The sequence below is a fragment of the Apteryx rowi genome, unplaced genomic scaffold, assembly GCF_003343035.1.
Source record: "Apteryx rowi isolate R43461 unplaced genomic scaffold, aptRow1 scaffold_372, whole genome shotgun sequence".
NCBI lineage: Eukaryota > Metazoa > Chordata > Aves > Apterygiformes > Apterygidae > Apteryx > Apteryx rowi.
Genome location: NW_020450219.1, coordinates 398,576 through 415,752, shown reverse-complemented (window position 1 = coordinate 415,752; position 17,177 = coordinate 398,576). Strand labels below are relative to the sequence as shown.

At 39.1% G+C, this 17,177-nt stretch overlaps 1 protein-coding gene across 2 annotated transcripts; it reads right to left on the bottom strand.

Moving 5' to 3' along the window:
• Positions 1-2,559: 2,559 nt before the first annotated feature.
• NEK3 (NIMA related kinase 3) lies at positions 2,560-16,952 on the bottom strand. 2 transcript variants are annotated; one of them, XM_026073680.1, is made up of 16 exons: positions 16,668-16,952; positions 15,755-15,990; positions 14,867-14,960; positions 14,576-14,673; positions 13,459-13,542; positions 12,707-12,774; positions 12,502-12,588; positions 11,355-11,409; positions 9,116-9,316; positions 8,709-8,778; positions 7,929-7,975; positions 6,917-7,019; positions 5,662-5,808; positions 4,407-4,541; positions 3,612-3,738; positions 2,560-2,689 (listed from the first exon to the last, which is right to left on the bottom strand). In XM_026073680.1, the coding sequence occupies exons 2-16, from the start codon at positions 15,869-15,871 to the stop codon at positions 2,623-2,625; spliced, it is 1,500 nt and encodes a 499-aa protein (XP_025929465.1). In that variant the 5' UTR covers positions 15,872-15,990; positions 16,668-16,952; the 3' UTR covers positions 2,560-2,622. The 2 variants fall into 2 exon arrangements, with proteins under 2 accessions (XP_025929465.1, XP_025929466.1); XM_026073681.1 differs by having other exon boundaries at positions 5,662-5,805.
• Between the last annotated feature and the right edge of the window lie 225 nt (positions 16,953-17,177).

Below are 17,177 nucleotides of genomic sequence, written 5' to 3'. Positions count from 1 at the left end.
AAATAAAAAAAGACAAGTACTGTTTAAGATTATGAAAAGACTTTGCAAAGCCTGACATTATTTCTTGAAGCTAGCAATACTGCAGACATGGTCTCTTCATGGAAAAATAAAATGAGAAAGCATTTCTTGTAAATTCAAGTCATACTAATTGATCTAATTCTGGCAGCAAAAAAAAAGTGCCATCAACAACTGGCCTTCTGAAAACCATAACCAAGTGCACTGCCAAGCATTAGCAATCAGCTGAAAACCTCTGGCACAAACAGTAATGTCAGTGTTTTATGTCACATGTTTTTGCAATCTATCTGTAAGCAAACATACACTTTTTTACTGTGAGGGTGACAGAGCACTGGAACAGGTTGCTCAGAGAGGCCGTGGAGTCTCCTTCCTTGGAGATATTCAAAACCCGCCTGGACACAATCCTGGGCAACGTGCTCTAGGTGACTCTGCTTGAGCAGGGGGGTTGGACTAGATGATCTCCAGAGGTCCCTTCCAACCTCAACCACTCCTTGATTCTGCGATACCCAGCAAAATAAAAACACACACTGTAAAACTGTTTTTTTCTTAGTTGGCCTAAGTTTTTGCAAGGGAGATTTGAGAAGATACTGCAATTTTTGTAGCACTAAGGACAGGCAAGCTCTGGAGCAGACTCCCTAGGAAGCCTGTGCTGTCTCCATGACTAGAGGTTTTTCAGCACAACTCACTGGTAGGCTGACGTGCAGATATTTCTAATGTTGGTATTTGTATCAGAATCAGCTCCCTGTCATAGTCATTGGTGAGAAATGGTCACTTTTGCGACACGCTTCACAGAACCCTCATGCAGGCCTCTGCCGCAGGTGTGACGAGCTGCACCCCAGAGCGCCACTGGCTATGGAGAGAGCTGGCTGGAAGGGTYGGCCATGGCTAATAGCGATGGGTTTGTCACACAGAAGCAGGGCCCTGGGGTGTGAGGTGCCGCGGGGCCGGGCGTCGGGAGGGGCAGTGGTGGGGTTCAGCTGCAAACCCTGGCCATTGCACCACCCAACGCCCAGGTGAAGGAGTCGGGGTGGCCAGCACTCCCTGTAGGACCTACAGAAAGCCACGGTTGACCGTTTACAACCTCCTGCTGGGGGGGGAGGGCTGAAGAGGGGGAGGCACGACGTGCGGTTTGGCAGGGTTTGGGCTGAGCTCCGGGAGGGAACCAACATGGCGGCGGGGGTTTCTCTCGGCCCGGCGCCGACCCGCCCTTCCCGCCCTGGCTGTGGCGCCGTCGCCATGGCGACGGGGCGCGCGAGGCGGGCGGCCGTCGTGGCGGCCTCCCCTGCCCTGCGGCCCAACCCGGCTCGGCCCGGGGGAAGCGGTACCTGCGTGCGCCCAGCCGCGTCCGGAGCCGCCACGGCCGGGAGGAGGAGCGCGAGGAGCGGCCCCGGCCTGCCCCGGCTCCTCCCCGAGGTGGAGGTGTCACGGCCGAGGCTGGCCCGGGGGCCAAGGGTCGACGCGAAATGGCTGCGGGGGGCTCTGCCCTGCGCCGGGCTGGGGCGGGAAGGGGCAGGAAACACCCTGGGAACAGCCTAGGGCTGCTAAGGGACCGTGTGCTCGGAGCAGTGCCCAGGAGCACACGTTGTCTTCCTTGTGCAAATTGCCCCTTCGTGCCATTATAAACATTTTGAGAGGAGAGGAACAGCAGTAGGGTGGTCAAAGAGCAAACCGGGAGTATCGCTAATTCCTGCATCTCTGCCAGAGCCTCAGATACCGCTACTGTGCAACACGAGATGGAGTATGAAATAGCTCTATACTCAGTCTACAGGCTTCCTCAAGATTTCCATGCTTGTTATTCTCCAGTATTATTTTATATGTTCACAGTGAGACATGAATACAGTCAAAAGAGCTTCCCAAGAATACTGTGGAGAGCACTTCTGCACTTCCCTTTTGCGCTGCTCTCATAAAATTTACTATTTAGTACCGAACAGCCAGCACAAATCGCAAATCTGACACTGTGCATAATGCTTTCTGCAGCATCAAAAATCTCCCATCATTTAAAGAAGTCTTTCACCCTATCAGAATGAGAAAATTAGTCCATATTTATGAATAAATTAGCTTTCTTCTACACATGTAATGGCATCTGGAAGGATGTTGCCATGGAAGTAATTCAGGCAAAAGCACAGCCTCAGGTATTTTCAGAGGATTAATAACTGCATGCACTAAGTCTCAAATATTTAGCATAGAGAAATATTTTCAATTTTATGCCCTTCAGACAAGCTCAGTTATTCCTAGTATATAGTATTTCAGTGTGTAGTCACGAAGAAAAACTTTACACATTCTCACAGTGTTACACCACTTCTTGAAATTCAGCAATGGGACCAATTTAAACAGTGCTGTGAGCACAAATGCTTTCAGCTGAGCATTTCTACAAGCTGTTACCAACTCCAAATGCATTTGTAATCTAGATTTGCTTATTTGCAAGCATTCTAGCTCGAAATTTTGTTATGCATTTTCCCTCCTCTGGTATGTGATACACAAAACATGCACACTCAGAATTAATTGATTGAGATCCTTTTATTAGTAACTACAGCAAATCCTGATTTGAATTATAAATATCAGCAAGTATAACTTCTTCAGTTATTGTAGAGAAATTCAAGCTTTCAGTTACTGTGTTTCAAGTATCATTTTCAGTTCYGACACCCAATCTGGGTCATCTTCCTCATCGAAGTCCCTAAAAATAGATCTCAAAATGTTATTTTGCAAAGCAAAATCATACAACTTTATCAATCTTTATTTTTTCCAAAATTATCCTGTAAACAGGAGAAATTATGTTAGAATATCAACATAGGAGATTTATTCCCTGCACCATTCTGACTGGGTTGAACCAATAGGGGTTCTCTTTTGATTTTACCCAAACTAAGTTTTATCAAAAGCAAAGACAAATGTATATCTTAAGATACCATGTAGGTGTTAATAATAATGGCTTGCAGTTGAACTGCAGTAATACATGCCTAAGACTTTCATCTCTAAGAATCATAAAAATAAAAAAGAATGACATATACTGAGATTTCAATAACCCTCCAAAACATGCACACATCTATAAAATAAAATACTTATGTTCAGAATGTGTTGCGGTGCACTTTCCTTGTTTAAAAACATGAAAAATGAATCACTAACATGAAACAAACGCAAGATAGAAGTTAAAAAGTTTGTACAACTATATCCCTAAGTTGGTACAAAAGCAATTTTATTGCACTAAGCATAAAAAAGTACGAAGCGTAATACACAAATACAGCAAGCACACCACTAGTGAATGGTTGCACTGCTGGGTGTCTGATTTCAAAATCAGAGTACAAGGATGTTTCAAGCAAAAAGGCGGCTTGCACTCTCCTGTGGATCTAATCTCATGACTTCATTTTTGCAAAGTCTCCAGCAAAAATAATCTGCTTATTTATCTGTTTAATCTTGACATCATTAATAACCATAAATACACTAAAGAAGGTGAGTGCTGCTAAATTTTAATATCATTAGGTAAAAGAAGGATGGATTTAGAAGCTGAGAAAAATACTGCTTTTTTCAGGGGAATTTTTTTGAGAAAATCACTTTAAAGGAATCAAAGAAAACAAAAATACAAGGATGCCATTTGGACATACGTGTCATCTTCATTAGTTCTAGGCTCAAGTCTCTCCAAATCTGTGACAATAGCTTCACATTCACCATCTACTTCATCAGATGCTTCAGTTCCATCAGAAAGTGGCCCTTTTAATATATTTTCAGAAGCTTTGAAAGTATTAAAAATGAAAAGATAACAAAAATAGATTAAAAATATAAATACAATATAGTCTTTCTAACTTGTCTACAGTTTTTTGCAGATTCTAGTACAAGTTGTTGCTTAAGTGAGGAGATAAACTAATAAAGCAACTAAAGTGCAGACTACTATGTGTGACTGTGGCTATGCATATTTATAGTCTACAGCTTGAACTGAATAAAGCAGTTCTGACAGAAGAAATTATCTTTTGCCAAACTTTTGCACCATCCTGCCTTGAAGAAAGGGCACTACTGACTTAGTCAAAGTGGATTTGCCAGATACATCTAATGGAGCTGCAGCCCATTTATTGCATCTCCCTCCCACGTGCACCGTGCCACTTTGCAGGGTGGAGACTGCATGGCTCTGCAGCCTCTGGATTTATGGCAGAGCCTCATTTAGGTATTGAGCTGTAAGTGAAAATCCTTCATAAAGAGATGTAGTGAAGATGTACAATTACTCATAAACTCTCAATTTGTTTTTTAGTAAGTTCATATTTCATTTGGTAAACATTAAAATAAAATCAGTCTGTTGTGACATGAAAGAAAATGCACGATCTCTCTATACATAGGGGCTATGTAAAAAAAATTCTGTATGAATGAACTTGTTTGCAGAGAAGTTTGCCTGAAAACTGGGGATTTACCTGGTTTATAAATCGTGTATGTTTTAAATGCTAAGCTGACATCTGCATTACTGAGAATGTTCATTAGGGTCTGAGGAGTTTCCTTGTTCCACTGCTTACGTGGCTTATTTTCACTGTAGTTTGTAACACAGCCACCTAGGTATAAAGTCATTAATAAATACTATTTAGATAAAATGGCATTAACTGCATGGATTACAAAGATGACATTTAAGAGAAAAATGCAGGAAGAAAGAGTCTAGATGTTTCTGTAGCACTGCTGCCCTCTCTCAACATACTGAGGTTGACAATATCAGCATTATAAGGAAAGAGGAATACAGAAGGCAGAAGTAGAGCCTTCTCTTATCAGGGAGCCAACAGAAACCAGGACCTAGTGTGAGGACTCAGAGCCTTTGCATGCTTAACCAGTGCCTCTTCCCATCTCACAAAATGGAGCCTATGGCTGTTTCTATGCCTATTAGTAGGAGAACAACTAAACACATGCATTTTTTTCTGTCCTCTCCCACTGCCCTTCATATTATTATCATGTAACATTCCCACCACAGCTTGGAAACATTTTGATTATTCTTATCTTGATTGCTTATTTCAATAACATCTATTCACATTTACCTAGAATACATACCCATAATCACAAGAAATAATTATAACAATTGCATATGGTGTGGGGCATTTGAAAATCAACACATTTTTCAAAAGAAACCCCATGTTAAGTCCTCTTGGTAAAAGCAGTTGTCGTAAAAGAAGGAAGAGTCCATCTCACATCTGAGCTATGTCATTAATAGTTCTTATTTCTGGCATTATCTGTGTGTTAACTAATAGCAGAAGTAGAGGTACAAATGTTACATGCTCCCAATAGCCTGCTGTACTTGAAAGACAGGCAGCTCCATTCTGCATCAAATGAACCTTGTTCAATAACCTCAGTGTTACCCCAATGAATAGCATGTTAAGGGGGGGTTGGCAGCATAATTTCTTAGTGATGATGATAATTTTAGGGCTGCTACTGCTAACTAGGCAGCTTTTATCACTCTTTGCAATCCTCCTGTCACACATTTGAGACTTTAACAATTTTTGGAGGTCCTGCATCTTTTCTCTTCAGCACTGTGGACTTTTTGAGTGTTTACCAATAGAAAATTCTAAAATAATTTTTACATCTTTATTTTAAATATTCTGTGTAAAATTCTGGCTTTTAAAATCTGCAAAGAAGCACTCATATTACTTAAATTAAAAATGTGTGAAAAGACATTTAACTGGATCTTACTTTTAATCTCTTCAGATGTAAAACTGGAAGAAAGCAAGGATGCATTTTCCAGGACATTCTCTACGGTATTGGATATCTTTTTCTCCCACTGCCTCCTGTGAGGATGTGACAAATCAGTGATTCCTGGGGGGACTTCAGAAGTTTCTGCTTAATGGCAACAAAAAAGAAGGATGAAAACCAGCATCTCACTTGTTTCTCTGTCCTTGCAAAGTAGTACTAGCCATACTTCACTAACATACTTCACTAACGTACTTAACTAACATACTTCACTAACAGTGATATTTAATTCTATCAGTTCAAGTCTGAATTTGGTAAAAGGGTGTAAAATGACCCCATGCATTAACTCTATACCAAATATTTTCAAACAATCATTTTTAATACTTCCTAGAATTTTTTTTTAATCTCGGATGAGCAGTAAATCTGTAATTCCAGACACACAGTGGAATGTTCTTCTATTGATGCAGACTTGTACGTGTGGGATAATGGTCTGTGATTATCTGTGATCCTCCCTGCCATGGGGTAAACAGTGGATACAAAGGGTGATTTGCGGCCTGATGCCCATGCTGGTGAGGGGTGAGGCAGCGCCCAGGGCGAGGCGGAGGTCTCACCACTTGACATTGCTCTACCCAAAACAATACCTGGGGCGAGGCGGGAGTCTTGCAGCCTGGTGTTGTTGATAGGGGCAAAAGAAAAAAAGGCCAGCAGCCATTGACACCCTCTGCTGAGTTCGACAAGGACCAAACATCCCACAGTGTTTGACTCGGCCCCACCTCGCCAAGAGTATAAATTCAGTGCATAAATGATCCTCCATTTTGAGGACGAGAACACCAACCTACGAACGGGGGGGTYGACGGGCCTGGACCTTTCTCCTCCCCAAAACAGGGACGCCTTTTTGGTAAGGTTTGCGCCTCCGACAACGTCAGATGTTACCCCGGGAAAAATACCATTGTTGAAAGTGCTTAATTATCAGTTTGAGCTCAGAAAAAGTAGAATTTGTTGCAGTAAGTGCATTTATCACTGGCAATCCTGAACCTGTTATCTGTCGCTTTAATAAATTGTCTATTTTGATCAACTTTGCGAATCTGACTCAGTGAAAGCCCTTTTAGGAGGGCTCTRGCAGGCAAAGTTGATTACCCCTTGTCCTCCCTTCACGTGACAGTAACAGTACGCTCTACCTGTTTATGTTAAAATGTGGCTGGATCAATATTGCTACATGAAGGTAAATTCATAAGCCTTAAAACTATGCAAAACTTACCCTCCTCACCAGATTTCCTTTGCTCTTGTGTGTTTTCACTCAAATCCTTGGTAATATTTTCCCGTTGAAAGGGTCTACTTTTGCTACTTTGTTCTTTACTTTGCTTTRAAAGAATCAAGACCATATTACTCATTAACTTTGTTGTCCAAAAAACAAAGCAGTAATATTCACATGGCATTACTTATTTTAGTTTTGCTACAAAATGGCTGGCCTGATGATCTAAAAACTAAACTGCTGACACCAGGAAGGTGATTGCAATTGCACTGCATCTATTATTACGCTATATTTCACACTGCATGTCCATTTTTGACAGACAATCTCAGTTTTTGCAGTTAAGCACAAATGTAGTTACTTGATGCAATTTGTGGGTTTATTCTTTGTATTTAAAAACAGTAGCAATATAAATGAGTCACATTCCCAGAGAAAACAAGATGCACCCAAATAGTAAGCTTCTTGGATTGACAGGTCTATTAAAAGAGAAAAAATGAGCCCTACTGGCAACATGTTTTGAAAAATATAGTCAATATGGCTGAGACAGCCTGTGCTATAATTTACACAGAAGTGATTTCTTGGTCACTTGTGACTTAATTCTCCTCACCTGAAACCTCACATGGGCACTAAACCCTAGTGAGAATTATATACAGACTGGACTGGTTCTACAGCAGCCTGTTCAAAATATGTCCCTAAAGCAAAGAAAATGCATAATTTTAGGCAGTATCCCAAAGCTTAGAAAAACAGGAGAGCTTTTTTTTTTGCCAGGGCTATAATGAAATCCACCTTGGAAATGAACTAAATGTGGAAAACATCGGCCCATAACACATCAAAATGTTGCAATGGTGTGAAATTGAAAATGCACAGGAAAATGCTGAAACCTGAACACAGATGATACCTGACCTAGTAGGCTGATCTATGGCTTAACAAATACAAGTAGTTTTCAGAATGAATTTTCTATAATACAGAACTTTCTAATTTGCTAAAAATATAAATATTGTATTTATATTTGAATACTTACCCTATTTTTTTCCTCACTGTTTGAGCTTCCACCAGCTGTAATGTTACCTACACATTAAGGGACAGAGTCAAGAGTTAAATTAACACTTTTGGCAAACATGTGGTAAAGTGGTATTCCAGAGGCATGACAGCAATGCCGCTGAACCAGGCAATGAAAGAAAATTATGTGAAGCTTCTTCACACTTCTGTCCACTTATCTCATTCTCAACAAGGGGGTCCCTCTGCTATTCAGTTCCTCTGAGCCCTTCTACAGTAAAATAGGACCTGCTTATGCTACAAATATGTACAGATTTGGATGTAGTTAAATTTGTGCACAGGAAAGAATCCAACACTCTCTTTAAAAAATAATAGTGAAAATAATTTGCTTCATCATATTCTGAGAAAGAAATCACTGCCATGTTTAAACTAGATGCAACAGCTAAAAGTTTTCCTCTTTTTAGAATTGTATAGTTTATTTCTAACACAAATCTAAAAATTAGACTTTCAATGTATGTACTGTCGTTCAGCTCTGCCCCATATTTCTGATAGGGTGAAGCTGATAACATACAGCACTCAGTTATGCCCAGTTCAAAAGCCTTCTAATATAAAGCCTCCTATTGGAATACAATTCACACACTTCAAGCATTTTCCATACAAGTTCAATGACATTAGATTGTGAATTAATTAAAAGTCTATTTGAACACATAAAATTGATGTTATATAGCTGTATTTAAGATCTTACAATTCCTAGTCATTTTGTCATTCCTTACTAGTATACCAAAAAAAAGGTTTGTTGAATTACCTTTCGGTCTTGCTGCGCTGCCTTCATGTTTCTTGGTTTCCTTTAATGCCTGTTCAAATTCAGATGTCATCTGGAATGTGTACAAAGAGATGCTAGTACGCACTGTTTTAATCTTTCCCAAATTATTGTGTATGCTATTTGTTAAAAATAGACTTAATACATAAAATACTGTTACAGCTAACAGTATCTATCTAATCTTAACAGTATCATGTCAATGCTCAACTTTTCTTTTTAAAACTCACTTTCCTGCAAAGTCTGCAAATGTATTTATGGCTTTTCGAGTAGAACCTACACAGCACTACATTTTATATTGTTTTACACTGACAACCTGACTACAAAGGAAACGGAGTTAGTATCTAAAATGTACATACTATAGTTTAAATTTAAAGACAAAGAATTTACTGTACCTCAGAAGGCATACAATTTTTGATAAGTTTGGTTAAACAACCCCTTTCAAGAATAGTAGTAGCTGATGGACGGTTCTTGGGATTTCTCTTAAACATCTGCTTTATTAAGTAATGAAGCTCATAGGAATAGTGAGATGGTAGTGGATTGTAGGATCCTTTGCATATCTTAAGGATGAGATGTTTCCAGCTTTTGGCTTGAAACTGCATTAAAAATAAATGAACATTAGAACACAAAGTTCAAGTGTAAGATAAAAAGAAGCTGACATTAATTTAAGAGCAACTTTAACATTTATTATATAAAAATGAATAGTATGTATCTATGTAGGCTCTCTATAACCATACTGATTTGGCTTCCAATTTGACAATTTCAGGGGTCTAATTCAAATGCAGGGAAAAATACCCCTCAGTGAACAAAYCAGAAACATTTCTGTTTAGGTTCTGCAGGGTTTGATGGGTGCTTGTTTATGTGCTGCAGGCACATGGTTGCTTGTTTATGTTAACAATTAAAAAAATGAAATTTGCTGTGAATGAAAACATCACAGTTTGCATACACATTTTAACTAAAATAAAAAGCTGATCATAACAGGCACCTTGCAATGATAATTTGTACAACTGAAAAGCAGGCAGGAGTTATTCTTAAAAATTATGACTGTTCACATTTTATTTTGGTAGGTATATAGCACTGAGAAAACTTGGATCATCTTAGTGTCCTCTTCTTCAAATACTTGAGATTAGAATCAAACTACAGGAGCAAAACTGTAAGTCAGTAAAGATGCAGCCTTTGATTACAAAAAAAATCAGAAGTAGCCTTTAAGTGCACAAATACTCTCTTGCAAATCTAGGTGTAATGGTTTAAGTTGTTAGTTTTCCCAGCTAATTGTTACGAGTCTTCAGTTAGGAATTAGTTTTCAGGCACAGGTGATCTGGTGACTGCAAAATGAGCTGGGATGGCTAAAACCATGGGTGGCAACAACCTGAGCTAAAATGGCTGAACTTCCATTTCCATAGAGAAAGAGCATTCTTATTGTACATCCYGCCGGCTCGGCTGCAGAGTACCAAGCATCAGCGGGGTGCGGTACCCTTTTGCATCACTTCTGATAGATAAGGCAAGAACAAATGGGACCATCACATAGAAGGAGAATAAAACTCGGGTACGTAACATTTTGCTGCTGCTAAAAAGGGAAGAAGGAGACCCTGCTCCTTGATATCCCAGCTATGAGCATGGCTTAAATAGCTGTAACACTTCCAAAGTCTTGCCACAGTCTTACTCAGGCTAGCACAGGCTAACCATCAGCCTTAGCATGGGCTGATGGACAGGCTTCCTCATCACTTGTGTACATTATAAACTTCTAAACTCTTGTTTTGCTAGCAGCTGCAGCTATATAGAATCTTTTGCTGATACATAGGATTTCAAGGTATATTATTAGCTTGCTGAAATGAAACTGCTGCTGCTAAGAAACTAAGACAAGATGACCTGAAATTAGAATGATCACGTTGTCTTGTCAAATAAACATAACCTGATAAGGCCTATCRAGTGTTAGCCATGTGTCTGCATACAGAAGCTAAGGAAAGTTACCACACAGGAAACAAAGCATCAACACAATAAAAGACAATGGCCCCGGAGAGAGAGAAAGAGAACCATTCATCAAGACCCCCTCTGCCCCATCAAAGAGCCCAGTGCTTGGAGAGCGACTTCATCGATTTGGATGAATAAGCGAGCAGGTTTATCAAACACTGATGTGAGGTACCAAACTTGCTCATAGCTTACTATGTTTAGCTATACTTGCATACAACATAGGCTCACTAGCAAAGATTACCTGTGTCCTTTTCTCTGTCTTTTGCAGTCATCTTGATCCCATAAAACAACAAGGCTCTTTGCAAGGTCCCTGCAGAGAGTTTGAACCAGTCTGGCACCTACTAGACTCTAATAAACTCCAGTTCACCTCACTGATATTGAAGAAAATCAATCAATCAAGAAAAAAAAATTGTTTTCTAACAATTTAGAAAATTGAGTGATTCACAAAACGGTCTGGTAAGTCCAAGAACTGCTAAAAAACAGAAAGCATGTAATGCAGGTGGGGTGAAAAAGATGGAGCAATACTTCCCGCTTTCAACAACAGCAGCAGCAAACACATCTGCCAAATATATAATTGGCTGTGAATCCATTGAATTATAGCCAACTGCTAATTAATTTTTAAGGAAGTCCAATACTTTTCTGATAGCAATAAGCCATACTTACTGGATGTCTAAGAGTGCACAGCTCATATAAAATGCATCCCAGAGACCATATATCACTGTAAGTATAGAGAAAGATGAGAAATTTTGAGCCAAAGATTACAATTTAATATGCTGCCTAGCAAAAGTGAAATTCACTATCCATGTGTTAAGCTAATTGAATTAAATAAGCTAAAATAAATATCAGTAATCATAAAAGACAATACAATTATGTGTTTCGTTTCTCCAGTGAAAAGGATCTTTTTACTTTATCTAGCCCTGATGTAAATAAGAATGACTGTCATACAATAGTAGCTTGCATTTTATTCCTAGAATTCACAGAAATTTGCTGCAATGATATTTATCCTTCCACTCTGCAAACTCTTTGTACTCCACAGCCCTTTTCATCAGATGGCAGCCACACAATCCTCATTTTGAGAGCTGGAATTCTGGCCCCTGCCAATGAGAATTCTCCTACTGATAAAAAGCATCTCCTGCTTCTGCAGAAAGTGGGTACTGCCCTCTGCACAAGAAGCAACCAACATCCTTCTTGCAAGAGAAAAGGCTTAACTAGCTAGATGGCTCTGTTCCCTCCTGTGGAAAATGAGTCGCTTTATAAATCAGATTCAGGTACAACTAGGGTTAAGGAACAGGTCTGTGAGAGGAAATATAAAATGGCTTAGTATGTTGAAATCTGGAAGAAAACTGTAAACACCATACTATCAGGATGCTATTACAAGTTCATGTATGCAGGCCAAAATAACTAGTCTCTGTAAGCTTAAGAGAGTTATCAATTCTGTAGCCATTATACCTATATGATGAGGACATGCAGGAATAGCTTAAAAAATAAGACCAGCTAAAAGACACAAACACATACATACATGTGCACCCACATCTATACGTTATGTATATTTACTCCCACAAGTTCACAGAGAGCAGTCTGGATGTCAATTTTTGAATTTGTAAGACTACAGATACTGCATTTTCAGTTACTCAAGCAAAGAGGAATTCAGGCCTTTCCATGTAAAAACCTGACATTACCCATTTCCAAATATTCTTTAACTCAATACCTTCTCCAAACCAAACACGGATCAGCCACAAAGCCAGATTTAGACGACAGTAAAGACATACATCAGTCAGGCATCATCTGTGACCACTGAAAGCACGAGTACCTTTTGTTGTTGTATGGCATGCTTTCCCATATTTCTGGAGGCACGTAATAAGGAGTTCCCACATACGTGCAAGCATACAACACTGGACTACCAAAACGACAGAGAAGAAAAGCCACATGAAAAGCAATGTCTTAAGACATCTGTACTATTTATCAATGGTAAAAACAGATTTTACACCACTGAGATCAGTGGAGATATCACATACTGTGCAAGAAGACGTGCAGACCCAAAATCTCCCAATTTTATTTTTCCATTTTGAGTGAGRAAGACATTCTGCAGTTCAAGAAAAGGATAAAGATTCATAAACTTAAAAATTTTTCTAGGAATTGTTTCTGCAGTTTGTATATATGGAAAACAAAATGACAATCACTTCTGATATTTTATCTTTATATTTTTTCACTTGCTTCTTACAGTACTTCTACAAAAGAAGTTAAGAATTACATTTTGTTTAGAGGGAAATAGAAAGGTTAAATGACTAGCCTAAAGCCCCACCATAAGTAGCACAGGAAGAATCAGAGCTTAGAAATGCCTTAATCTCAGTGCTGTACTCAAACCACTGTGGCCGCACTTTCTTCTGAACTTCTATCTTTCTACCAGGAGATAATAACAAAGAGAAAATGAGAGGCAAGACATTTACAAACTGCATACCCCATAACTACTGCTTTCTTTATGCTTCTTTTATTGTTTTAAATTACCTGCAGCCTGTCACAACCAACTGGTGCCATCAGCAGTGTGGAAATCACATAAAGGAGTAGATATGAAAAGTTCATCTATACTTAGATGTTTCAGCCCAAAATGTTAGGTCATCCCATACACTCAACCTTTTCAGTTGCCTAATATTCTTAAACTCAAATGAAAAACATAGCATGCAGAAGTAACAGGTCATTATGAAAAGGGAGCTGAACTACTGCAGGCAGAAGAGGGTTTATAAATGGCAATGAAACACGCTCCAGTCACCTTGGACTTGATATCTCTGTGCAACACACGTTTATCATGAATGTGCTTCACACCCAGGCACATCTGTACAAACCAGTGAAGGATCTGAAATGAGTAAATACAGGTTAAAACAGCTCAATATTGTATGTAATGAATATTTCACTGATGGAATAAAAGAAACCCATAAAGGGCGCAAAAAACAATTGTGTTCACAGTATCTGGGAGTTATTTGTAACTCCAGCATAACAGCCTCCAGTCAGCATGAAAGATTTAATTTGTTAAGATAAAGTATATTTTAACATGGCAGGAAGAATGTTTGCTACTTGTATCTAAACAAGCTAATAATAAAAAAAAATAATAATAATGAAGCTAGAGAGTCAGTAGAGGACACTTTATCTGATGGTCATTTTATAAGCATGCCAATTATGACTTCATAGTTAATTAACAAATTTTAAAAATTAGCACTGAGTTTCTAGTTTCTAGAAGGAAAAGTATTCTCTTTAAATGTTCAAAATAAAGCTCTTAGAGATGCTTGGCTAGTCTAAATTCTAGATTAGATTACTAGATTAACTAAAATGATGTTTCTAGATGTAGCAGGAAGTAGTTTTCAATCACTGCAGTGTAACTTTGGACCTTTTTGTAAGTAATTTTATAGCTTCTGCGATAAAAGAAGTTAATGCATGCTGGATGCTTTGAACTTTAATTGCTACATAATATGCAAGCATTTAGTCTCCTGGCTGCTTTCACTTATCTCAGAGTGCTTTATTTACTATTCATTTGCAGTACCTCTTACTGTGCTTTAAAATCTGACAGAGTTTGGAGTCAAATTCTTCACTTAATTGCAAGCACTTATGCATGCAAACCTGACCATGTTTTTCATACTGTCTGCATAYTTCTCAGATGCAGAGAGCAACTTCTTGCTTATTCCTTTCTCATTCCAATTCTTACCTTGTTCTTGTTCTGCAGGAAATTATCAAAGAAATAATGCTTATATTCTATCTGTCACTAGATAATTGTTTTCATTTAAAATATTTAAGGCTTTTGTATATCTATAATTTGTTTTATGTGATGTAGAGTGCTTCAGTTTACATGAAAAAGGGCTCCTAGGTCCTTGGTTCAAAACTATGTCTTTTCTTACCGTATCTTCAGAGAACAGCTTTCCTCTTTGGTGCTTAATCTTTTGCATTAGATCTCCATCATCACAATATTCCATCACTATATAAAGATGTCCATCAGCTAAATTTTAGGTAATTTAAGAATACTTAGTCATTTCATTAACACAATAAATATACTACTGTTATTATAGAACTCCAACTACATGCTATATATATTATAAACAAAAATATTTAATCCTGATCCCTCAGTAGTATGCAAGTTAAACTCTAAACTTTGTAAAGCAAATAAAGGTATTTTAAGTGGTTATGCTTACCTTCAAATGATTCTTTATAGGCAACAATATTTGGATGTTTCATTTTAGCCAACAGAATAGCTTCCTTCCTGGAGTTCTCTACATCGGATGAAGACTGAAAACGTAAGCACATTTATATAAATGTTGCACTAACGTCTTCATATATACACATTACACACCTCATTTCCAAAAGAGAAACATTTTTAAGAACTGGACTTCAACTTACTTTCTTTAGTCATTCTAAGAAGTCATTTAATTAGAAGCTTGAAAACTCCGTCATTTTTCATTTATGGTTTATTACTAGTTTAAGACTTCTTACTTTATTTTTTTAATTGAGAGGGCATTTTGCTGCTTCAGTTAAAGTTCTTCTATTTTAACAATGTGTACCTATGTACCAAAGCAGCACACAGTGACTTTGGAACACCCAGCAATCTACATTGCATAAACTGAATATAAAGCCAAGGGCCTAGGTGTTAACTTAGCTTCAGCCTGGATAGAGCACAAGCCTCACATTTTGTGCTTTTTTCGTTAGCTAAATACAGAACAGATAACCTGAATAGTTTCATATTATTATTGCTGAAAATCAGGTATTTCCTCATTAGGTATTGCAAACAAAATCTTTGTTCTAGTGAAGCCAATGGGAATCCAGTCAATAACGTGGAGGAACAAGGATCTCATTTGGTACCACTTCCTATATGCTACGGTTCCTAAAACGTATCCACAAACTTTGTGAAACAGATCAGATTTTATTACTTTATTTGTTATCAATGACATCAACTCAGACATAGTTATAAAATAGCCATATCCTGCAGATGTCTAACACATATAACTCTCAGCAAAGGTATTCAGCATTTTGAAAATGTATATTTTTTTAAGCAGAGGGGGAGGTGATGCAAATGTAACACTTACTATTGGAAGYCTTATTTCCTTCATTGCATACTTTTGATTACTGCTTTCATGATGAACTAGGAGAGCTCTCCCGAAGGATCCCTCTCCTAGTACTTTCAACACTTTGTATTCTTCCATTCTTTGTAAACCAAGGTCCAGCACTTCTCTTTAAATGTTCTCTTTCACAGGATGACCTTCTAAACCTTGTCATGACYTTGATTCATTTTTTGAAAAAATGTTGGCCATTTTTATATTATCTGCATGAGGAAAGAAGTCCAAAATAATTAGCATGGATGACAATTACAGTATATTGGTACCTACAATTGTTCAGTCTTACCATAAATACAATTTTTGATCATGATCATCATGACTTTACTGCAAATAAGACCTTCAGAAAGTCCAATTTAATGTAGCGTATCTCCACAATCTTATATCTAGAATGTTCAAAGCCCTTTGAAAATCGAGATTATAACCCTGCAGCATACCATCATTTTTTACTTACCCACACTTCTGCAGATGGTTTCATAATTCTAAACAAAATTCATAAGCAAAATAATGATAAACAGTAGTAAGTTTCAAGCTGTTAGAGACAGCTCTCCTGCAAAACAGCATAAGCAGGATAAAACAGGATTCTGTATGGGTGGAAAATATTATTCGTGTTCATGTAAAAAGAACTCAGTAACTACCAGATTTCCAACCTATGTATTCCCTTTAAAATGTAGGAACTTAGTCATCAACAATTCAAATTAATTTAGATATATACCTATACACATGCATTTAAACAGACGAATTATTTTAACAGGGTGTATCTGAGGGCCTAGCAGTTTCCCAAAAGATAACACCCTTTATTTACTCAGAGGTTAAAAAATAAACACGCTAATCATTTTACTTAAAAATCTGAAGACACCTGCGTGATATCTGTAACATATCTTACTTGATTAAAGCACACGGAAAAAAGTAGGGAAGATAAAGCCATACAACTTAAATTATTCCGCTTCTCTGCAAGTATTCTGGCACCCTGCCCCTCACACGCCGCTGCCCACAGGTGCAGGCTCGCTCCTCACACCTGCCGCCGCCCAGGAGGCGCCCAGCGCACGCGAGGCGCGGTGCGGCGCGGCAGCCCCCTCCCGCAGGACGGCACCGGGCGGCAGCTCCGCGCCGGGCCCGCAGACAGAGCCTCCTCGCGTCCCTGAGCGCCCGTGGTGCGGGACAACGGCCGGGGGCGGCGGCTGCGGTGTTTACGACGAGGCGCTACGGACCGCCAGGCCCCTCGCTAAAGCGAGCGCCGCGCCCCGGCCTCCGCTGTGGTGAGGCAGAGGAGGAGGAGCAGGGCGGGACCGCGGGGGGGGGGGGAAGGGCCCGGCCCCGCCCGGCTGAGGCGGCCCCGCGGCCGCGAAATGGCGGCACCTGCCCGGGAGGGGGTAGCACTGCCGCTGCCGCTCTG